The sequence below is a fragment of the Hyperoodon ampullatus genome, assembly GCF_949752795.1.
Source record: "Hyperoodon ampullatus genome assembly, chromosome: 9".
Taxonomy (NCBI): Eukaryota; Metazoa; Chordata; class Mammalia; order Artiodactyla; family Ziphiidae; genus Hyperoodon; species Hyperoodon ampullatus.
In genome coordinates, this window is record NC_136922.1 from 64,023,133 (window position 1) to 64,048,374 (window position 25,242).

Consider the following 25,242-nt stretch of genomic DNA (forward strand, 5'->3'; position numbering starts at 1 on the left):
TCTTCAATTATTCTGCATAGAAAAGATGCTCCAATTTGGAAGAAATATTTTCATAAATTTCTTAGCACTGGTATAACCACCTGTATTTATGTTCATGATAAAGGAAGAAATTAAGGATAAAAGATGCTTTTAGGGCTTCCCTGGTGGCGCAGTGGTTGAGAGTCCGCCTGCCGATGCAGGGGACACGGGTTCGTGCCCTGGTCCGGGAAGATCCCACATGCCGCGGAGTGGCTGGGCCCGTGAGCCATGGCTGCTGAGCCTGTGCGTCCGGAGCCTGTGCTCCGCAACGGGAGAGGCCACAACAGTAAGAGGCCCGCGTACCAAAAAAAAAAAAAAAAAAGATGCTTTTAATGTTCCCAAGATTTTCACTGAATGTTTCGGGTTCAATTATGAAAATCAATGCAACTTCATAGTGGGTGTTATGAAACATCAGATCTCATGAAGTGATTTCACAGATTAAATGGGAAACATTGCTGTAAATTACACAATAATTTATGGGCATTAGAGTGGGGGTTGAAGAGGAGGGAGAGAAAACATGTGTCTTTTTGCTGTTTCCTTCCTGAGCATCCTACCTGTCCTAGATCAGGGGTCTCCAACCCCCCAGCCTCTGACTGGTACCAGTCTGCGACCCGGTTAGGAACCGGGCCGCACAGCAGGAGTTGAGCAGCGGGCAAGCGAGCAAAGCTTCATCTGCCGCTCCCCATCGCTCCCCATCGCTCGCATTACCACCCTCCCCACCCTCCCCCCCGTCCGTGTAAAAATGTCTTCCATGAAACTGGTCCCTGGTGCCAAAAAGTTTGGGGACTGCTGTCCTAGATGACTTAAGAAGAAACATAAAATGGAGAACTGAGGATCTGAATATATAGGGTCTCCCAAATTCAGCTAGTGAATGTCTCTGAGTCAAGAGAAAGGGACTATGAAATACAAAATCAAAATGACCCTCAAGGGCCCTCTCTTGACATTAAATTGATCAAGAAGCACTCCCACCTCTGATTCTGTGAAAAGGGAATTTAAATTATCTTCTGAAAATTTCATCAGGAACACACTTTTCAGGTTTCAGAGAAAGACTAAAATAGCTTTAAGAAGAGTCGGAATGCTGGGATGCCCCTGAGCAAGTTGACACAACTCCCTGTGTAGGCACCAGGCAATGTCAACCAGCTCTGTGATCCTGAACCTTAGCACGGCCCCTCCTTCAAATCCAGAAGTCAAATCAGTTTCAGCACAGCTGGGATATCCTTAGACCAATGGGTCTGAATGGACACACTTCTACAGGAATACATCTACTTGGGGGCTCTTAGAGATACTCTATACAATTCCAAGAGCTTGCCTGATTGGGACTCATCTTGCAGTATTTAGCCCCTTTAAACTCAAGCATCTGTGTGACTTCCCATGGAACTTCTGGGCTCAGTGAGGGACTTGGGAACACAGTAGGATATATGAAGAGGACAAGGGCTCTGGGGGGACATACTTTCATGCAGTAATATGTTACTGAGAGCTTAGCTTACTATGTGCCTGGAACTCTGGTATCAAACCTCAGTTCTGTCTCTGTGTCTTTTTTTTTTTTTTTAGTCTCACTGAGTCTTAGTTTCTTCATCTATAAAATGGATATAGAGCAGGTAAGCAGATAATGGTAGAATTATAATCACCAAAGATCCTCTTAATGTTGAATATTTATAACCAGTACAAATGTGATCTCCTACGGCCAAAGTCAGACTGAGTCTCATAATGCCAGATCGCTATACAGATCACTAAACTACTCCAAGAGAGTAGAAAGAAATGAAACCAAACAGAGTTCAATTTTTAAAAAATTTGGCAGTACAAAGGCTGAAAAGATAGTGATACTGTTAGAATGAATAGCAAACAGATAATGAAGGAAAGAAGTCAGGAATGACTAGGAAAACTGTAAATAGAATTGTAAATGAAAATTTCTCATTTTCTAACAAGAAATTTAACTGTACTTTTTATAAGGTACCTTGAACATTGTAAGACCTTTTTATTGGTATTACCTTTAATGCTTCAATAACAGCTGGTGGGTAGCTCAGTCCAACCATGTTTGATGTTCGTCTATACATTCTGGCAAAGTCAGAAGGGAAAAATGCAATATTATGTCTTACAAAGAAGAATTAGCAGGCCACAGACTTATACCAGTATTGACAATTAACAAGAAGTCATGTCATCTGATGGACCCACGGAACCTAAAATTTCTTTTATAACCTTTTTCATAGTCATTCAAGTGGCCTATGAAATGAAATTAAAGCAATCTCAAACATGTACAGCATTGGAAATAAAAAAAATTAAGTCTATGTGCCCCAAATTGGAAATTAAATTATTAAAATGGGTCTCCTCTTCTGCTGGAAGTGAATTATAGTATAGCACGGACAGTATGTAATGTAGTACTTTAACCTGAAAAAGAACTCCTATGGGTAACCTACTTAGAAGAGTTTGTTCTTTAGAACTGTCAAAAACTAGAGGGAACTTCGAGCTGACCATGGCATTTCTAAAACGTGTAATTGTGTGATAAGGGCTGTAGGAAGAATAAATCGATTTCTGGAATCCATTTCTGGGAAAAGGGGGCAATTTAATTTCAGAGAGCAAAGTGACTTACAAAATTGGAAAGTGTCATGGGGAACTCAAACACCCTGAATGAACTCCTCCCTGGCTCAATACCCTCAACAAAGCATCTCTAACCTGTTCCAAATGTAGACATCATCTATATGTGTCAAATGATAATGGATGAGACGTCCTTCTTTAAAAATTAGAGACTCAACTCAAACTAAATCTTCTCTAGTTAATATTAACAAAAAGAATTCAAAGCAAAGGCAAAAGCTTGTCCTAACGATGCTGCGGAGATATGTTTTTGCCATCTCTCATTCAAGACTGTCTGTTTCCACCCAGAATTTTCAGCATTTATAAAGATACCAAAACTACATCAAAGCAAAGCCTTTGGTTATTAGAAACTGGTGTCCCTTTTGCTGCTTTGGTCACTAAATGACAGCCTTGTCACTGAATGACAGCCATCTTTACCTCTCCACAAATATCCCAGCTTGCACTGCGTGGACGATGCTCTTAAACCGCGGCTTCTCCTCACTCCTTCTGAGTATCATCCCCATCTGCCGTGTAAAGGTGGAGGCCAGCCAGTCTCGGACCTCAGAGGGCACCGCATCTGACTGAATGTCACTGAGCTCATCTTCCGTATCCAGGAGTCTCCTGAACCCAAGAAACAGAACCAGGACACAGCTTAAATCTGAAGTTAGAGCTCTCTGTTCAAAGCAGCTGTTCCTTCTCTCCACCCCACCTGCATACACAGGTGCAAAGAAACCAAAATAAATTGGCCACAAAAAAATCCAGCACCTTTTTGACAAGGCTTGTGAAAGCCCACCATTTGTTTTTCAGGCTGGACAAAGGAACAAAGGAATCAGAGAAAGTCAAATATACTTTATCTCATGCTTTGTAGGTCCGAGACACATTGCGCTCAGGAGCACCCAGTATCTTTATTCCTAGATGGTTTGTGGAATTTGAATGGAATCTAAACCTTCCATTTAAAAATGCATTCACCGGGAGGTTTATTTCATAGATGGCCATGTGGCATTATTTTGTTTTAAAAATAATGGCACTTAAAAACTATAGACAACAATACTGTATTATAAACTTCACACTTACTAAGAGCCTAGATCTTAATAGTTGCCACCACAAAAAATAATAATTAGGAGGTGTTAGTTAATGCTATGGTAGTAATCATATTGTAATATATAAATATATCAATTCAACACATTGTACACCCTAAACTTATACAATGTTACATGTCAATTATATCTCAATAAAAATAAATTTTAAAAAAGAAAAAGAAAGACTGCAAAGTATTACCCAAATCACATCAAATCAGTCCTCTGAAGTAATGAACCCAAATAATATCAACTGCTATTCTCTCTAGTTTGTTAGGACATTACAGAAACTTAAATGTCTAAATTTAAGCAAAATTTCCAAAACAATGCAGTTCTTTATTTGAACACAGTGATTTAAGTCATCTGTCAGGTGTGCTCAGCAGATTTTTCAAATGTGTTCATAGGTCAGGCTAGAACAGAACATAAGTAGTAATAAAATACAATAAAACTTTGAATGTTGTATTTTATACTTATACTAAGCCCTACTAAAAATAAGCAGTAAAAACAGGTGTCAATGGAAAGTTTTGTTTTGTTTTTTTTCCCTTTAGACCCATCAATTGGGAGGTAGGGGAGAAAAATGTAACATTTGGGAAAAAACTACGGTATCAAATTTCCTTAAATTAGGAACCAAGCATATCACCGAAAACCAAGCCACACAATTCTTAGATTACTGGGAAATCCTTTTGGATTGGAATTTGGCATAGAAAAGTAATACAACACAAATACTAACAGAGAAGCTTGTCTGAAGTAGAAAAAAGAAGAAAAGCCTTTCATGTTTACCATTTCCACACTTTTCTAAAGAAAAGCAATTTTGTTACTTTCAAATTCATTTTACAATAGTAACTGGAAGTGCTTTAGTATTTATGGATAATTCAAGTGGAGAGGGTCTGCTAAGTAAATCAATAACATACCTAAGGATTAAGGGAGGAATACTGGGTGTTTAAGAGAACAAATGCTTCTCCATCCCTTCAGAAGCTTCCATTTACAGATAGATAACATGAATTAAAACATGAACATAATTTTTAGGCTGAGATGAATAATATTCAATAATTCCAGTCGAACTTTACATTTGATTAAAAATCTGGTAAGATTTTTTTTTTTTTTTTTTTTTTTTTGCGGTACACGGGCCTCTCACTGTTGTGGCCTCTCCCGTTGCGGAGCACAGGCTCCGGACGCGCAGGCTCAGCGGCCATGGCTCACGGGCCCAGCCGCTCCGGGCATGTGGGATCTTCCCGGACCGGGGCACGAACCCGTGTCCCCTGCATCGGCAGGCGGATTCTCAACCACTGAGCCACCTGGGATGCCCTGGTAAGATTTTTTAAAATCACTTTTTTTCCTCTTACATTTTCTTACTTCACTGTCATAATGGGCATGTGAGAGGTAAGTTCTATTAGCTCCTTTTTATAAATGAGCATGTACAGAGGATATGTGATGTCCAAATCTACCCCACTTGTTTGTGAAAACTAAAGCTCCAAGACCAATCATTTGAATGCTACCTCCTACATGCCATGGGGGACATTTCAGAAAAGCCATATAACAGAAAATTTATATTACCACATCAACTTCTTGTCATTTTAGCTTACCTGGTTTCATCAATGTATACGGATTCAAGCACTGTGGCTGCATAGTCCAAATTCTTCTTAAGATCTACCACTGAAGCCTCCCCTCTCTCTAATTGTTTGACCAAAGACCGTAACCTGGAGGGAAAAGACATGATTCAATTAGAATAGAGGAAAAACAATTAGAGGAAGCCAAAGATAATCCTACAATTAGAGGGACACAGTTTATAGCCATTAAATGTTTTTATTTATCCCAATATATCTGAAAGGAAAATACAAATCTAATGATGGAACTGACCAGTATTTCTCAAAGAAGCAAGTTATAAAATAAATGCACACATTTTTTCCACTCTAAATCAAGAACAAAAATATTCTCATCTACCAGGCACTGACAGCCCCCAACACTTTCTAACTACCTTTTATCTTGCTAAGAGTTTCCTAAATTATCAGTGATTTTGCTTCTCTTCTGATTTTCATATTTTTTTGGTCCTAACTGTATGTAGTAAAGCATGACCAGCAACAACATCACCAAACACTGCTTGAGATCCTGCTATGTTGCAGGTACTTTGTTCAGCTGTGACCACAGAGAATAGCAGTCCCATGGCCCACACATGTTCCAAGACAGGTGAGGAGACTTAGACCACCAAAATAACCACGGAGGGCTCCATAAGGAATACATGAAGGCAAACTGTTTTACTGGACAGGAAGAATTCCTCTAGGAGTAGATAAATACCCTAGTTTTTTTGTTTGTTTGTTTTTTGTTTTTTTTAAGGAGGATGGATGACAAACCAAGGTACTGAGGACAAGACCTTTCCCACTGCTAGTCAAGAGCTCCAGACAGTAAAAGAGAAACAATAAAACATGCTCTCCTCTTATGTATATGAACACTATCCCCACAGAGAAGGACTCAGTACATATGAGAGCAATAAAATGCCAACAGATTATCAAAGACCAGCAACTGGGAACACTGTAAATACCACAGAGATATGGAGATTGGACAAGTCTTCAGGCTCTTTGACAGCCAGCAAAGAACAGAAACTTTGAGGACAACCTTGGGTTTGAATTGTACATCACAGACTATTAGCTATGCAATCCCAGGCAATAGCTGAATGTCAGCTATAAAATGAAGAAGCAACCACCAAACTTCCTAGGTTGATATAAAGATTCAATCAAATTGATATTGATGTAGTCACATCAACCATGTGACCAACGATTGGTAATTTTTTTCAGCTTTACTGAATATAATTGATATATAACATTGTGTCCTTATACAACATGATGATTTGATACACATATATGTTGCAAAATGACTACCACAGTAAGGCTAGTTAATACAGCCAAAACCTCACAAATTTAATTTCTTTTTCTGGTGAGAACATTTAGGATTTACTATTCTAGCAACTTTCGTATACAATACTTAAAACCAGTACTTGCTAACTATAACCACCAGGTTGTACATTAGATCCCCAGAATTCATTTATCTTACAACTGTAAGTTTGTACTCTGAACAACTTCCCCCATTTCCCCGTTGTTTTTTTTTAAAAGGCATTTGTTATCACTATTGTCATTGTTGTTATTCAGTGACCTTGGTCATCAGAGGTAACCAGATGAGAAACACGCTATCAGGATACTTAAGATTATTATCAAGTCTCCATTTCCCAAGGCTGCTCCCACTTTCCTGACTTCAAAATATCCTCTGATTTGCATTTATAAGAGAGCACAGGTCAACTTCTCTGCAAGGCATAAACCACTCCCCTCCAGATCTACATGAAAATTATCAACAATAAAGAAAGAGGAAAAACTCAGGATCACCCTTAACAAGCAGGCAAGAGGGTCAGCCATACAAAATAAATTCCCAGGAATTTCAGGGATGTAAACTACAGAGGAAATTAGACTGAGGGTAGTGGCTACCTGACTTGTGAATCTCCAACATGCAAAAGGGAAATATGCAAAGGAAATCAGCAGAGGCCTCTGCAGTCTTGGAGGTGAGGGTTAGCCTGTGGATCCCATTAGCAGCACTAGGAAGTGTTCTGGTTTCAAGGGCAGTGCAAGACAGGGAGTTGGCATGGAAGGGTTTATCAGTCCCTCACACACAGTGGACAGCCAGCCTGCCAAACAATGGGGAGACTGCAGAGGCAAGCCCTGAGAGTTGTTCCAAATAAGAAATGGAAGCTCTTTAGCAAAACACATTCCTGGCTAAGTCTGCCTCCAATTCTGACTCTCACTTCCAGAAGCCCAACTACCCCCAGCCTGTTTTGACTCTCCACTGGCAAGGAAAAATGAGGGTAAGTTTAAACTTCCTAAAAATGTTCTTCCTTGATTTGGGGCTTAAAGATTCTACCAAGAATTGACATGAATCCCTAACAGGACCCATCTCAGCTCTCGAAACCTGAGAGGAGAAGACAAAACATAAAAAATGATGACAGAAACTACAAGACTAACAGAAATAAGAACCAGATGATTCTATCTTCCTACAAAAGGAAATAAGAAATAAACCAACAGAAGCAGCTTTAATCAAATAAGTTTTCCTAGACTGAAGAAAAACCTTTATAAGCAGATGAAAAGGGATCATATAAAACCAGAAAAAGAAATCCAACATATGCAGTTGTAATTTTTTATCTCCAAGAATAAAAAAAAAAAGATGAAAATTGTTGAGAAAAAAATATATTACTTACAAAGTAACAAAAATTCAAGCTGGCCATAAGACTTCAACCATGCCAAATATCAAAAAGCAATTTAATAACAACACCAGTTTTTGAAAATAATATGGTATAATTCAAGATATCTACATCTACCTATGTATACTAGGACTGCCACGTATATGTGAAGCCAACAAATACATTCTCAGTTGTGGACAAGCTCAAAATTTCATCATTAATATGCTTTTCCAGAAAATAAAAACAAAAACAAAAAACTTTAAGGCCAACTGTGGGACAGTGATCTTTCAAGGAGGATAGATTCATGAATCTCCAATTAAATTGACTCATGACTGGAGAAGCTTCAAGATGGTGGAAGAGTAAGATGCGGAGATCACCTTCCTCCCCACAAATACATCAGAAATACATCTACATGTGGAACAGCTCCTACAGAACACCTACTGAACGCTGGCAGAAGACCTCAGACCTCCCAAAAGGCAAGAAACTCCTCACGTACCTGGGTAGGGCAAAAGAAAAAAGAAAAAACAGAGACAAAAGAATAGGGACGGGGGCTTCCCTGGTGGCACAGTGGTTGAGAGTCCGCCTGACGATGCAGGGGACACGGGTTTGTGAGCCGGTCCGGGAGGATCCCACAGGCCGCGGAGCGGCTGGGCCCGTGAGCCATGGCCGCTGAGCCTGCGCATCCGGAGCCTGTGCTCCGCAACGGGAGAGGCCACAACAGTGAGAGACCCGCGTACCGAGGGAAAAAAAAAAAAGGATAGGGACGGGACCCGCACCAGTGGGAGGGAGCTGTGAAGGAGAAAAGGTTTCCACACACTAGGAAGCCCCTTTGCAGGCGGAGACTGCGGGTGGCCGAGAGGGGAAACTTCGGAGCTCCAGAGACGGGCGCGAGCCGCGGCTATCAGCGCGGACACCAGAAACGGGCATGAGACACTAAGGCAAAAAGCCTGTGTGCGAGCACAGGTGACTATCCCCACCTCCCCTCCCGGGAGCTTCTGCAGCCCGCCACTGCCAAGGTCCTATGATCCAGGGACAACTTCCCCGGGAGAGCGCACGGCGCGCCTCAGGCTGGTGCAACGTCACGCTGGCCTCCACTGCGCAGGCTCGCCACGCACTCCGTGCCCCTCCCTCCCCCCGGCCTGAGTGAGCAAGAGCCCCCGAATCAGCTGCTTCTTTAACCCCGTCCTGTCTGAGCGAAGAACAGACGCCCTCAGGCGACCTACACGCAGAAGCCGGGCCAAATCCAAAGCTGAACCCCGGGAGCTGTGAGAACAAAGAAGAGAAAGGAAAATCTCTCCTAGCAGCCTCAGGAGCAGCGGATTAAATCTCCACAATCAACTTGATGTGCCCTGCATCTGTGGAATACCTGAATAGACAATGAATCATCCCAAATTGAGGAGGTGGACTTTGGGAGCAACAATATATATATATTTTTCCCTTTTTCTCTTTTTGTGAGTGTGTATGTGTATGCTTCTGTGTGTGATTTTGTCTGTATAGATTTGCTTTTACCATTTGTCCTAGGGTTCTGTCTGTCCATTTTTTTTATTAAAAAATTTTTTTCTTAATAATTATTTTTTATTTTAATAACTTTATTTTACTTTATTTTATTTTATCTTTTCTTTCTTCCTTCCTTCCTTCCTCCCTTCCTTCCTTCCTTCTCTCCCTTTTATTCTGCGCCATGTGGAGGACAGGTTCTTAGTGCTCCAGCCAGGCATCAGGGCTGTGCCACTGAGGTGGGAGAGCTAAGTTCAGGACACTGGTCCACAAGAGACCTCCTAGCTCCACGTAATATCAAACGGTGAGAATCTCCCAGAGATCCTCATCTCAACGCCAAGACCCAGCTCCACTCAATGACCAGCAAGCTACAGTGCAGGACACCCTGTGCCAAACAACTAGCAAGACAGGAACACAACCCCATCCATTAGCACAGAGGCTGCCTAAAATCATAATAAGGCCACAGACACCCCAAAACACACCACCAGACGTGGACCTGCCCAGCAGAGAGACAAGATCCAGCCTCATCCACCAGAACACAGGCACTAGTCCCCTCCACCAGGAAGCCTACACAACCCACTGAACCAACCTTAGCCACTGGGGACAGACACCAAAAACAACAGAAACTACCAACCTACAGCCTGCGAAAAGGAGACCGCAAACACAGTAAGTTAAGCAAAATGAGAAGACAGAGAAATACACAGATGAAGGAGCAAGGCAAAAACCCACCAGACCTAACAAATGAAGAGGAACTAGCCAGTTACTTGAAAAAGAATTCAGAGTAATGATAGTAAAGTAGATCCAAAATCTTGGAAATAGAATGGAGAAAATAAAAGAAACGTATAACAAGGATCTACAAGAACTGAAGAGCAAACAAAAAGAGATGAACAACACAATAAATGAAATTAAAAATTCTCTAGAAGGGATAAATAGCAGAATAACTGAGGCAGAAGAACGGATAAGTGACCTGGAAGATAAAACAGTGGAAATAACTACTGCAGAGCAGAAGAAAGAAAAAAGAATGAAAAGAACTGAGGATAGTCTCAGAGACCTCTGGGTGGATTTTCCTTAAAAAACTAAAAACAGAACTACCATAAGACCCAGCAATCCCACTACTGGGCATATACCCTGAGAAAACCATAATTCAAAAAGAGTCATGTACCACAACGTTCATTGCAGCTCAATTTACAATAGCCAGGACATGGAAGCAAACTAAGTGTCCATCGACAGATGAATGGATAAAGAAGATGTGGCACATATATACAATGGAATGTTACTCAGCTATAAAAAGGAATGAAACTGAGTTATTTGTAGTGAGGTGGATGGACCTAGAGTCTGTCATACAGAGTGAAGTAAGTCAGAAAGAGAAAAACATACTGTATGTTAACACATCTGTATGGAATCAAAAAAAAAAGAAAGAAAGAAAGAAAAAAAGATCAGAAGAACCTAGGGGCAAGACAGGAATAAAGATGCAGAACTACTAGAGAATGGACTTGAGGATACAGGGAGGGGGAAGGGTAATCTGGGACAAAGTGAGACAGTGCCATGGACATATATACACTACGAAATGTAAAATAGCTAGCTAGTGGGAAGCAGCCGCTTAGCACAGGGAGATCAGCTCGGTGCTTTGTGACCACCTAGAGGGGTGGGATAGGGAGGGTGGGAGGGAGGGAGATGCAAGAGGGAAGAGATATGGGGACATATGTATAACTGATTCACTGTTATAAAGCACAAACTAACACACCATTATAAAGCAATTATACTCCAATAAAGATGTTAAAAATAAATAAATAAATAGACTCATGACCAAGATTTAACAAAGCCAACCTTAACAACATGGAAAAGTAGTTTTAAAAGATTAAAAATGAGTGGTAGATGAAATATAGTGCTAACTATACTAGGACAACTACACATGAAAAGGGCTGATACATCTTCTTTTCCTAAGACAAGCTCCTATTCCTAGTGTAAATGCTTCCTATGTCACTTTTATGGACTAAAAACTCATTATAATCATTCAGAAAACAATTGAAATTATTAAGAACATTATATGGAATATCACTTTATAGCCATTACTATTAATATCACTTTATAGCCATTACTATTAACAATTCCCACTCCAGGGAAAGCACAATATTGGGGGAACTGAGTTGTGAAGAGCCTCATATCATTCTGCAATATGTCATCCAGGACCTTAGGCCAGAGCAGGAGTAGTGTTCTCGGGGAAAGCATCATTTGGACTCCCACTCAGCAGTTCAGATCAGCAGCACTGAAAATCATCTCTCCTGGAAAGTCCCAGACTTTATGCCATAGTTAGCAGAAAATCAGCAGTGTGGGGCTTCCCCCAGATGTAGTCACCAGCAGTGCCTGACAGACATTAGGCACGGCCACATTTATGTATCCAGTGCAAAAGTCTGACCTAACAGAAAGCTATAAACAGAAGCAAACCCCTAGCCCAGTGGCTTTGACAAAGCCAGAGATGAAATGACACAGAATAAAGTACTTGCGGGATGCATAAGACATACTAGAAATTCACATCTACTCCCATCTCTCTAGTTAATGAGATGAGCAGGAGATCCACTAACACCCTGGCAGACAGGAACGTAGCCTAGGACAACACATCCACACAGTTTATGGAAAACACTCAGCAACATTCACCTCTCTTTATTCAAAGACAACTAAACAGGAAAAAGATATAGCTACAGAAAGATTCAGCAATAAAGAAAGTGGAGAATAGTCTTCAAAATGCAGAGGAAGGACTCACTTTTCAAAAGAAGATTCATTAAAGGAAACACAAGTAAATTTTAGGGAGCATCTGCTTTGTGTTCAATAAAATTCAGGAAAACAGATCTTTGAAACAAAGGTGAAAGCTGAAATCATAATGTAATAAAAGTGAACATATGGAGAGAGAAGAAATGAAAAAGAAACAAAACATGACATTAAAAAGACTATAAGAACTTTTTTTTAAAAAAGTGACCAACTTCTTATATACCCAGCTCCTATTTGGACTAGCACCTATCAGAGGTATAAGCTACAGCTGTCCCTGTCCACGCAGCTGCCAGCTTTCTGCTTTATGTAGCTGCCACACAAACCCTAGGAAATTCCAGATGTCCCTATTTTCAAATATTGTTGAGTTCTAGGGTATCACTCAGGTGGGTGCTGCTCCACTGGCCCCTAAGTCCCTCCTCTCCTCCAATCCTTTATCCTTCTTGGAACATCCTGCCTTGACCCTCACCCCACTCTGCCACCTACCATCTACCTCTTGGTAAAATTGCTGCTTTGTGGGTAGAAGAGTTTCAAATTAGCCTTTCACCACTAGTCACCAACTAGTCTCAAAAACTGAAAAATGTCCTAAAGTTTTGGGAATAAGGAGGCACCCTTCCCTAGTACAGGTTTGCCCTGGATCTCAAGCCATCTTAAGAAGGGTTGTCTAAAAATAGCCAAGATCCTTCATAGCCATACTACAAAGTATTTTTGTTAAACTTGAAGAAGACTAGCTAAGCAGGAAGGCTCAGATGCCTTCCTTTGTTTTCCTAGTAAAGATTGTCTGGATGTTTTTCTATGTGAATTCATTTACCGAAAAGGCCAATGTCCCCAAGGACAGGTCCCACAGTAAGTTGCAGTCTGTACATCTAGCTTTTTAATACTATTCAAAAGGATTTTTGGTCTGGGCACCTAAAGGAAGGGAGGGAGGGAGAAGAGAAACATATACTACAACAAAAATAATAATAGAGTTTCTCTTCTGAGTGAATGTTCATAGTTTCCAGCACTCCATCCATTTCTGTCACTGTGGCTGCCAGATAATAGTTCCAGTATAGAAGCACAACACCATTTTAGGAATAGCTTACACTTTCAAACTTTGGCAAGACGTCTTTCTCTGAAGAGAGTGTATAATTTCATTGTGGATGAGCCCTTGCATCTTTACACGAATCTTTCATTTCTCCACATAAACTCTTTGCTTTCTCTAGGCTTCTTTGCTACAAGGCATATGATAAAATGCTGCATCACTTCGGTTCCTAGTGCCCTCAGGTCTGGAGCAAGTCCTGGATGGATGCTGAGTTGCTTGGAAACTATGTCATTATTTGGGATGTAGAAAAGTGTTGGAAGAGAGAAACTAAGTGAGGCAAGGCCCACACACTGTATTTTGGAACTTGAAAGGTTGTTGGAGTAGAAGAGACAAAGTCTTCTTTTTTTCCACAAAGATAATTTCTAGGACCAACGGGGTTGACTTTATTAGGAAGCAACCTTTGAACTCAACTTCTTAACTTAGAAAACTGCCCTACCATGGACTCGGCATTATTCCCTACCCAAGTGAGGTCCCAAAAACCCTTCAACACCATGCCTTGAGAGCACATTCATTTGCTGAGCTGGAATGAAATCAGAAAAGAACAAGCAAAAATAAACTGGAATAAAGAGTCATGAAACAAAGTTTCTTATATCTGTCCATTCTGCCCAAGGTTATTCCTCCTGAGAATGGATAAGCAGCTCCTAAAATGCCAGTGTGGCCACCAACGGCTGTTGTCTCAGACAGGCTTTGTTAGTTTGAAAGGACGTCAAAGGGACCTGGATCCTTTACAGCACTTCCCGTACATGTCCCAATGAATCATGTGTCCTAAAAACTCATCTGAATAAAAAAAATCACCATCTCAGTTTATCACATCCGTGTATTTGTAAGGCAAAGGCGTCTCTGTGTATTTATACACACCTGTTTCCTCTGTCACTCCCATCCCTGCCACTTACCTAAATGCCATAGAAAGTAAACTGAAACAACTCCTCCAAATGGGATTTCAGGCTTATGTTTTAATGTCACCCAAAGATGTCACCTGAATATTTGTCTGGAGATCTGTTTGTTTCTATAATTAACATTGTGGTACTTGAAACATCCCTTCAACATTGACTGGGTGCTCTCTGAATGCAGATACTGTGATAGGCTCCAGGAATACAAAGGGGGACAATGCAGTGCCTTCCCTCAATTAGGGAAGACAGACAGCTAATCAGCACCTACCGTGCAAGTACAGCAAGCGTGATGGCAGAGTGTGACAAGGGTGCTAAGAAAGCACACAGGAGAGGAATCTCCAAGTAACAAGGTCCTCCCTAGAAGAGGTGACATCAGAGCTGAATTGAGGCCATATAGGCATCATCCAGGCAAGAAAGATGGGATAGAGAAATGGTGGACTTGGAGGACGGTGATCCATTCAAGGAATCCCATGGTAGCTGGAACTCAGGGGACATGAAGAGATAAAACTTCAGAACAAGGCTGGAGTCAGACCCTGGTGGGCTTAGCAGGCCAAGCTAAAGAAATTTCATTTTCTCCTGGAGATAACGGGGAGTCCCTGGAGAATTTTTAAATGGGGTGGGAGGTGGTGTGATAAGATTGGCAATTTAGAAAGATCAATCTAGCAATAGAGTAGAAGAGTTCAGGTCCTTGGTGAGTGGGGAGATTCTATATTTTTGTTGTAATTTGGCTTGTCTGGTACCCTGAACAGTGGAGTATGAATATCATTTCTCCTGTGATAGCACTTTGATAAGGTGTTACAGGAATATGGTTAGGCAGTACGGATCACTGCTTCTAGTAATTTTTAGGAAAGGGCTTGTTTTAGGTATGTGGTTTCCTGATTTAGTGACCTCCAAACCAAAAACAAGAATACCAACAAAAATAAAGAGTGGCAAGAATAGCCCAGCTATGTAAATTTTACCCCCTTTCAATGCCATAAGTAAACAAATTTTGCTTTTACAGTTCTCAATTACACATGCTTAAGGCAGAGGTACAAATAGATTTAAATAAATTATTGGCCTCTAATTACTTTTTCACTTAAGAAAAAAATTCGGCACCTAGGTTCATATCTCTATTTTTATATACCTCTGTATATAAGTTATTAACTAGTAAAAAAAATCAGTAACGTTATAGAAGATTTTAAATAACATCATTAATAAAACTGACCTAATTGAACATGTACTGAACACTACACCCAGTGAACACTACACCCAGTTGCAGAATAAAACATTCTCTTCAAGTACACATGTAACAGTTATCAAAACTGACATTATGCTGGGTCATAGCAAAAGCCTCAACAAATTTCAAATAATTGAAATCATACAGATAATGTTCGCTGACAACAGTGGAACTCAGCTTGAAATCAATAACAAAAAATGTCTAAAAATATTCCAAATACTTGGAAATTTAGGAATACACTTCTAAATAACCATGGGCCAAAGATTAAAACAGAAAATAATTATTTTCTGTTTTAAACAAATGGGATCTAATGAAACTTAAAATCTTTTGCACAGCAAAGGAAACCATAAAGAAGACGAAAAGACAACTCTCAGAATGGGAGAAAATATTTGCAAATGAAGCAAGTGACAAAGGATTAATCTCCAAAATTTACAAGCAGCTCAAGCAGCTCAATATCAACAAAACAAACAACCCAATCCAAAAATAAGCAGAAGACCTAAATAGACATTTCTCCAAAGAATATATACTGATTGCGAAAAAACACATGAAAGAATGCTCAACATCACTAATCATTAGAGAAATGAAAATCAAAACTACAATGAGGTATCACCTCACACCAATCAGAATGTCTATCATCAAAAAATCTACAAACAATAAATGCTGCAGAGGGTGTGGAGAAAAGGGAACTCTCTTGCACTGTTGGTGGGAATGTAAATTGATACAGCCACTATGGAGAACAGTGTGGAGGTTCCTTAAAACACTAAAAATAGAACTACCATATGACACAGCAATGCCACTACTGGGCATATACCCTGAAAACCGTAATTCAAAACAAGTCATGTACCACAATGTTCACTGCAGCTCTATTTACAATAGCCAGGACATGGAATCAACCTAAGTGTCCATCAACAGATGAATGGATAAAGAAGATGTGGCACATATATACAATGGAATATTACTCAGCCATAAAAAGAAACGAAATTGAGTTATTTGTAGTGAGGTGAATGGACCTAGAGTCTGTCATACAGAGTGAAGTAAGTCAGAAAGAGAAAAACAAATACCATATGCTAACACATATATATGGAATCTAAAAAAAAAATGGTCATGAAGAACCTAGGGGTAATATGGGAATAAAGACGCAGACCTACTAGAGAATGGACTTGAGGACACGGGGAGGGGGAAGGGTAAGCTGGGACAGAGTGAGAGAGTGGCATGGACATATATACACTACCAAACGTAAAATAGATAGCTAGTCGGAAGCAGCCGCAGAGCACAGGGAGATCAGCTCAGTGCTTTGTGACCACCTAGAGGGGTGGGATAGGGAGGCTGGGAGGGAGATGCAAGAAGGAGGAGATATGGGGATATATGTATATGTACAGCTGATTCATTTTGTTATAAAGCAGAAACTAACACACCACTGTAAAGCAATTATACTCCAACAAAGATGTTTTAAAAAAATGTCTATTGAAAAGGTTATGCCTTTTCTTGCAAAATTATGCTATGCAAGGATCTGTAAAATAACTTCCGTCTACACTTTAGAGCCAGGAAACATTTTGTCCCTTCAACGGACAGTTGCAACTATATAACTTAATGTGTACAAATTTTTATCTTCTTTTAAAGCCTCTGTGGTTGATCATAGTGGACATTAAGTAAATTATGTTGGATGAATAATAAATGTGAAACCAAACATTTTACTTTAAGTACATTTTCTCTTGGGTGTAAATTGAATACAAAATGAATCACTATCAGTTTCTTTTTAAATCCTCTTATATTTGAAGTCATTATGTAGCCATAACCTTCTTTAATGTTTATGTTAAATATTCTCAAGTCATTTCTTCACAAATACCACACTTAACAGCCTTAATCATCTCACTCATTCTTACACAAATCTTCTAGTTTCTCCAGGCTCCTTTCAAAGTGTTAGTATCAAGAGTTTCTAATTAGTTATTATCTCTCAAATGTCAACTTCTCTTAATAATTCCTAAGAGCATGTTAACTTCCTATATTACATTATAAGTTTTTACTCGGATGGCAATCAATCTGTGAATGCTGTCTTTGCTTTTGCTTTAAATATATTAGCTGTACAGTCAAATGCACTTTCTTTTGGTTGGTCTTGATATAGGAAGATGTGTAGATCAGAAATCGCCATGCCCTTGGCCAAGTGTACTGTTGAGTCAACAGTATTTGTTGTTGCCAAGTCCATGGCAGGTGCCATACAGGCTATAGAGAGAAAAGATGCAAGAAGCTTCCAGTTGAGTGTTGGAGACAAGCATTGACTCATGCACCAATGAGTGAACAAAAGAAGGGATAGCCCAGCAGTCCAGCATGTGGTGTTCGGAGTATAAAGCCTTCTGATCCAAAACCTAGCTTTTCCATTTACTAGTTGTATAACCTTGAACAAAGTTTTTCAAACTCCCAATATTTCCATTTCTTCTTTGGTAAAATAGGGATGACAAGAGTATCTACGTCATAGGTTAGGTGATAATTACATAAAATAACTTATGTAGAGAGTTTAGCACAGTGCTTTTAAACCCTCAGTAGCTGCTGTGTGTGCATGTGTGTGTATACTTTGTGCTAGGTACTCTGCCAGGTATATAAATAACTATGCTGCAAGGCAGAATTTTAAAAGAAAGAGAGAGGGCTAAACTGAGGAGCAAGAATAGATTTTGAGAGTGAGCCAACCACCTCCTAATAGATATGTCATGAATGTCACGAGTGTGTGTGTGTGTGTGTAGTCAAAAATAACCTCAGCGAGTGAGAAGTTCTGAGCCAACAGGTAAAAGCAAGATAAATATCCTTTTCCAAGGAAGTAAAGAGCAAGAAAAGTGGCATCCAAGTAATATTATATGGGAATCTAGCCTCATCTGCACTCCTGTGCACAATTCTTCCCTTCCCAAACCATACAGGCCTCCATAGATAGGGTTGACTGTGACTCATAACTCCTTCTATACAGAAACTAGCACCGAGAAAAGTCGGCAAGCATAAAAGGTATTTAATAAATTTGAACCTGTAAAACTTTATGGGAAGCAGGTGTTTGAGTCCCATTTTATGGAACACGAGCCCAATGAAAAGGGTTATATGAACTATTGTGAGGCCGTTCAGCCTGTGAACAACGATGGGAATGTAATCACATGTCCCACAAACTGGACTATGTTAAGTCTCCTGTTGTTAGAATAATGTCATTTATACATCTATTTATAATTTTATATTCCTCCCTTTCATTTCATTCTTCATTGAAAGTTAATGTATTGCAACTCACTGGCAGGCAATTTATTTTACGGTAAAAATAAATCTAATAAAAAACAATAAAATCTGTGAATGTGAAAAAATATCCCAAAGATATAAGCAGATTTATTATACACAGCTGGAAAATATCTCTTACAAGAAGGCATTCATAAAGTGAGTTAACGTCTCTGTGCACAAGTTCTTTGAAAATATACTTGACAGAGTCATTTACTTTCAACATCAGAAATCACCGGGGAACAGGTGAAAATTACTCCTACAAGTAAGAAGTATTTATATACATCCAAATAACTAGAGCAAAATAAAACCTTATGGAAAAAAAAATAGATGAGTGCAAGGGGAAAAGGGGGGTAGGGAAGAGAGAAAGATGTAAAACAATAATTTAAAGATGAAGTTAAAATGAAGCCAGTAACCACACAGTGATTTAATTACAGGACACAACTTCGTAAAGTTATCTATACAAAGTCACCATGACACAAAGGAGGATAAAAATCAATAAAACCTATTAATTCTGAAACAATAGATAAGGAAAAAGAACTCTACCTCAAATCTAGTTAATCTTATGGTCTTATAGCCACACTGTTATTACCAGAAATATTCAGAATATTTTGACTTGGCATACAGATATCTTTCTGTTTGGGTAAACACGTATTTCTAAAATGAAATTTATTGGGGGAGAGGAAGTACTATTTTCATATCATGGTATATTAAAACATAGATAATAAAAAAATATTTTGGCCTTTGAGACAGGGAGTTAGTTCCCTTTAAAACAGCAGGATGCATCCAATAGGGCTGTTTTAAGAAGGACAGCAGTTAGTGGGCTAGAAATTATATGGAAAATTCATTTTATTTTTTGCACACACAAACATGTTTAACAGGTAATCACTGAGGATGATTTGTTTCATAGATTAGTACTCCAATGTTTGCTGACATAGTTGGGCTTATTTTTATCTTCATGACCCCAAGTAGTTGGCTAGACCAAGTGTTTCATACTTCAACTTGTAGTTTTGGTGATCAAGAGACATTAGGGCCCAGGACCCAAGATGTCTTCCCAGCTCTATTGATTTACCGCATAAATTCGAGGACACAAACATCCTGGACCTCAGATTTCTCCCCTGCAAAGGGGTGGTGGTAAGGGTTCAATATCATCATTATCATTAAAGGATTCACACACTTGGGGCTATACTTTATCCCACACTCTTTAAAATTCATAAACCTTATTTTCACTTTCACTTTACCTCTCTATGTTGTACACAGTCAATCACATGAATGTTCAATGAAAATCTTTCAGTGAAATTTCAATGTTGCTTAAAAGAAAAGCAATCCCCAGGGTACGAGCCAATGCTGTGCAGCAGCTGTGTCCAGCACCATTTTATAAGGTAGTGGACTGGGGAAAAAAGCACCCTGAATAATAAGTGGTGGCCACTTGGGGGTCATGTAGAAGGAGGGAGGCTAAAGGTAACAACTAACATTGGGCCAGAAAGACAAAGCCAAAGTCTGGAGTCAGAAGGGCAGGAGTGATGCAGCAGGTGTCAAATTGAAGATGCGACTGTGGATGAACAGAGAAATAGCAGACAAAAGACACCAGAATGACTAGGGCAAGCAGTGGGCTGATTTGAGGTTTAAAGGCAACCCAAATGATCAAATCAAGTCTGGGGTTTGTGGTCTGGGGCCAAAACAAGAATAGTCTGGAGTCATTTCAAAAGGGATGCTGGCATCAGCACCCCTTTTGAAGGACCAAGCGCTAACCAGTATTCATCCTTACACGGAGTTCTCCAATCCTAGCCTCATAAGACCAGTTCAGCTGTGGCTATTGAGCAGCATTTGCATGCTGGTTTGCCATCTCTGTTCGTGAGCACAAAGAGAAGAGTTTTTCAAAAAGAACCTGCACAGTCCACTTCATTAATCTCCCTTCAGCTTGCTACCTTCTGCCTACATCTCAGGGTTGTATGCCAGTTCAATCTACAACAGCCATATATATTTTTTTAACATCTTTCTTGGAGTATAATTTCTTGACAATGTTGTGTTCGTTTCTGCTGTATAACAAAGTGAATCAGCTATACATATACATATATCCCCATATCTTTTCCCTCTTGCGTCTCCCTCCCCCCCTCCCTATCCTACCCCTCTAGGTGGTCACAAAGCAGGGAGCTGATCTCCCTGTGCTATGCGGCTGCTTCCCACTAGCTATTTTACATTTGGTAGTGTATATATGTCCATGCCACTCTCTCACTTCGTCCCAGCTTACCCTTCCCCCTCCCCGTGTCCTCAAGTCTATTCTCTACGTCCAACAGCTATATTTTTAAACCAGCAATTATCTTCATTCCTTCTCACTGACACTCCATACAGTGAGTCTGAATTCAGTCCAAGGCAAAAAAAAAGCATATACTAGCTAAAATAAATTCACATAAACCTAACACAGATTGTCTCAGAATCACTCAGATGATTTTTAAGCAGCTCCAATCTGATTTACAGGTCAGGTTCAAAGTTGGTTCTGTACCAAGTATAAATCAATTACACAAATTCTCCAAAACAGCTATAAAAGAAATCAAAGGCCAAGAACTTAATTAAAATACAGTCTACTTTAGAGAATGTAGAGCTTATCATTGGGAAAAACTTATCACATCAAAACAAATGTAATAGTTCTGATTACATGTGTGAGAATAAGCATGGGCTGGAAGGGAAAACTTTATGACAAGGAGTTCAGGGAAGAATTTAGCAATTCTATATCCAACTTGATCCATCTACATCCAAATGTCAATACACGCCTTGCTTTTTCTTTGTGTATTAAATAGGGATGCTTACACTGGCTTGATAATAAGAGGAATCTAGTGAAAGCAAATAGTAGACCTAACATAATACCTCTCACTTTACCTATAGTCAACCCGCTCTAAATACATGTTTTCGAGGCAAGGATACATGGATAAAGCAAACTGATTCCTTTCTTTCCCCCATTACCAGATGTCTTCTTCAATCATCACAAAGGTTGAATATTAAGCTATCAAATAAATAAAAAGACATTACCTCAATAACAACTTTGGTAAAAGATGTTCATGCTACATAGACAAATATAACTTCATGGTTACTTCAAGTTTTTTCTTCTATTATAAATGCTGCCTTTTAGCATCTATAATAGCAAAGATTCCTGTCCATTTGAAAACAGTTTGGAAGACAAGACTCAAGTTACAAAATACAGTCACCATTCCTCTGAAGCTACGAGAGGGTTTGCTCAAGAGTAAATCAATTATCACAGAAAAACCACTTACATGACAACGATGCATCTGTCTGTCTGTCCCTAAATATGTCTAATTCATTTAGCTCTATTTACTTAGCCTCACCAAGACGATGTCCATTCATTCATTCATTCATTCATTCATTCAAATATTCACTCATTCTATTAGCCCTCTAGAACCAATCCATTTGCTAGCCGAGATGGGACTTAAGGTTCCCAAAGAATCTAATCAAAAGTCAGCCGTATTCCTGTGTATACACTGACCTGTAGGTTCTGAGCCTGTGTCCTTCAATAAGACCCTACCTAACCCAATTAGAGTTGTGCTTTCATGTCCCAATCTCTGTCACAATAGCCCAACCCAGATGCTCCCCAGCAGCCCCAGACCCAGGCTTGGCCTTGCTCTCCAGTGTTTCCAATATTCAAGGTTCAGCTGCTGTTACAGTCCTTCCATCTAGGTCTTGGATGGATATTGCTATATCTTCCTAAAAATCCCTGCCTGCCTGCTATGCCTGCTGCCTGCAGCTGAGTTACCTCACCATGAAAACCTACCCTACCTCCAGTTTTTTTTTTTTTTTTTTGCGGTACGCGGGCCTCTCACTGTTGTGGCCTCTCCCCTTGCGGAGCACAGTCTCCGGACGCGCAGGCTCAGCGGCCGTGGCTCACGGGCCCAGCCACTCCGCGGCATGTGGGATCCTCCAGGACCAGGGCACGAACCCGTGTCCCCTGCATCGGCAGGCGGACTCCCAACCACTGCGCCACCAGGGAAGCCCCTACCTCCAGTTTTGATATTAACAAAATTGGCCTAGACTGATGCTACTTATGCATTACGGGGGATTAATGGTATCCACTTATCTTTCATATTTCATTGAATCCATGGAATTATTCTCCAGGAATGCTTAGTGTTAAATGTCTATACTAACTTCTCTATGTCTTGGTTTCCTTATCTGTAAAAGAGAAATAATGCTAGTATCCACCACAGAGGATACTATGAAGATAAAATTTATATATTTTATAAGTATATTAAATGTATACACTTTATAAGTTTTATAAATATATAAAACATAGAACCTTACAGTAGAGCCTGGAAGATAATACATGCTCTACAAGTGTTAGTATTATTATTACAGTTATGATTGACTTCCTCCAGTGAGCTGTAGGATCTCTGAAGATAGAGACTGTCTCATTCTTAAAACTCCTCAGACCTAAAGGGTGATTTGCATATCTCAGGCAATAAGTGGTTTCAAGTAAAACTGAATTACTGAGTACTTTACAAAGCTATCTAGAAATACTATATCTATCATATAGCTGTAGAAAGTATGACCATAGAAATCCAGGTACCTACTTAACATAAAGTCACCAAAATAGCCAAGAATGCAAGATACTCATAAGCCCACACTGCTAGTTCCACACACCATCTTCACACCATACTGTTCTCGTGATATGAGACCTAATGCATTTACTCCAAACTTGTCTTATGTAAATTTACTTCTCCGTAGGCAAGGACATGGCATAGGGTAGTTTAGGCATTGTTCATTCATTCATATATTTATTGTGCAGTCCTGTGTCGGACTCTATATTAGGTATAAAGAGACTACAGTAAACCAAACAGACAAAAAGCATTGCCTCATGGAGCTAATGTTTTGGGGGAGGAGGAAGAGGGAGTTTATACAAACAAAACATTCCTTCATATCAAACTGTGATAAGTGTGGAGCATGATACTGAGGGACTGTTCCATTGTATCACCTGTAATGATAATATCAGCTTATGTCCCATTTATTCATATCCCTTTCTAGAAGCCACTGGACCAGTTTTCCCCAACACTTGGTCGGTGAAGGGAAATGTATTGATTTGATGCTGAGAGAGGTGCAATATTATCTTGCTGCCAATCCCTGCGCTGAAAGTATATACTTTCCAACCTACCTAGAGAAGAATCCCAACTACCAGTTATGAACAGAAATGTTAAGTGGCCCCTAGGAAGGCCCAGCAGCTCCAAGTAAGGCAGTGCTCCTGCATGCGAAAGGCATCACTTCTATTCAGCCACAGGTGGAGAAGTAACTGGCCCCAATCCTGACCCAGGTTCCATCTCAAATACCACAAGATTAACAGAGAATTTATTTTCGTGGGGATAATCCTCTTTTTACAAATAGAAGATAAGCTATGTTAGATTATCTGATCTAAGATTCCAGGGATCGTTTTAAAGAAAGAGAAGATTTGTACAGTCATCAATTTCATTTTAAGGTTTTTGAGGCACATTCAAGATTTCATGACCTTTTACCAACACAACAGTCACAGATGGGTATTGCTTTTTAAAGCGAATTAATGTCAACCTAAATATAAGTGAGTCAGACCTATGAGTCTCTGAGCATTTTGGTTCATTACACTGCCAAAACCAAGCCTTTGTAGAATAGTTCTAATTTTTCAGCTCTACGAATAAGCCTGCCGAACAAATATTTTGCTTAATGACATTAATTGCCTTGATACTGGGTTTGGGTAAGTTGCTTTTTCATATAGCAACTGAGTGAAAAACCAAACCTAACAAGAAACACACGAAAAACCATAAGGATCAATCAATAATATTATTTTTACCTGAATTAGTATACTAAACCTACATCAAGGACCTGGCAAGCTATCGATCTACTCGTCATAACTCTCTGTGTTTCTTCCAAGTAACCATACTCTTCAGTATGATACTAATCTTCAATCATGATGTCTGATAATCAACTTGCCTTGCCAAAAGACCTGTTAAAAATATCTACACCTCTGCACTAGGAAAGCCTCTCTTAGAAATGCTGTATTGAAGAGTTTAGATTCAAATCACTGCCCTGATTTAAACCCTGTGGAAATAATAATACAATAGTAAATAATATTGAGTGCTACCCACATCCCATATATCAAAGACCGTCAAAGATATTTAGTACTGAAGGCCTTTCCAATACCAACCCCAGGAGATTTACAAGAGATCAAGGCGATTAGACCTCCTTAATTAGAATGTAAATTCATTTATTGATTTACTGTATCAAACAGATCCATGAATAGCTACTGATTTTTTTAATGTGTTCATTTTCGATTTTAATGAGCAGTATTAATAAAATATGAATCAGACTCCCCCACCTCACCTGTAGTTCTAGTGTCCTGGTCTCAAGTTAAGCATGACAGGGACATTTTGTGTCACAATTTTCTCCGCTTCTGGCTTCAGAGTTTTGAAAATGGAATATCCCATGACAAACAAAATTTGCATCAAACTGCCAACTCTGAGGCAAAGCATTATTCATTTTTGTATAGATACGTATCATGCATGTATGCCCAGGCCAGCTCTGCAGACTCATGAAAACCCAACTGACTTCTCTTCATCCCAGAGTAAAAAGAAGAGAGTTGCTTAGCTCGGCATATTGCAGAGGGGACTTGGGGGTCCAACTGTCCCTGTGAAGACTGTGAACCATCATTT

The 25,242-nt window shown here is 39.7% G+C and overlaps 1 protein-coding gene across 4 annotated transcripts in view; it reads right to left on the bottom strand.

The window, feature by feature from the left end:
- The window catches only part of PDE1C (phosphodiesterase 1C), a gene marked incomplete at both ends in the record, with an annotated part of 536,637 nt that overhangs the window by 104,400 nt on the left and 406,995 nt on the right, over positions 1 to 25,242 (bottom strand). For all 4 annotated transcript variants that reach the window (XM_079712011.1, XM_079712013.1, XM_079712012.1 and 1 more), the window contains 3 exons: positions 2,007 to 2,073; positions 3,025 to 3,207; positions 5,246 to 5,359. In XM_079712011.1, the coding sequence (XP_079568137.1) occupies positions 2,007 to 2,073; positions 3,025 to 3,207; positions 5,246 to 5,359 (364 nt within the window). The remainder of the gene's footprint in view (positions 1 to 2,006; positions 2,074 to 3,024; positions 3,208 to 5,245; positions 5,360 to 25,242) is intronic.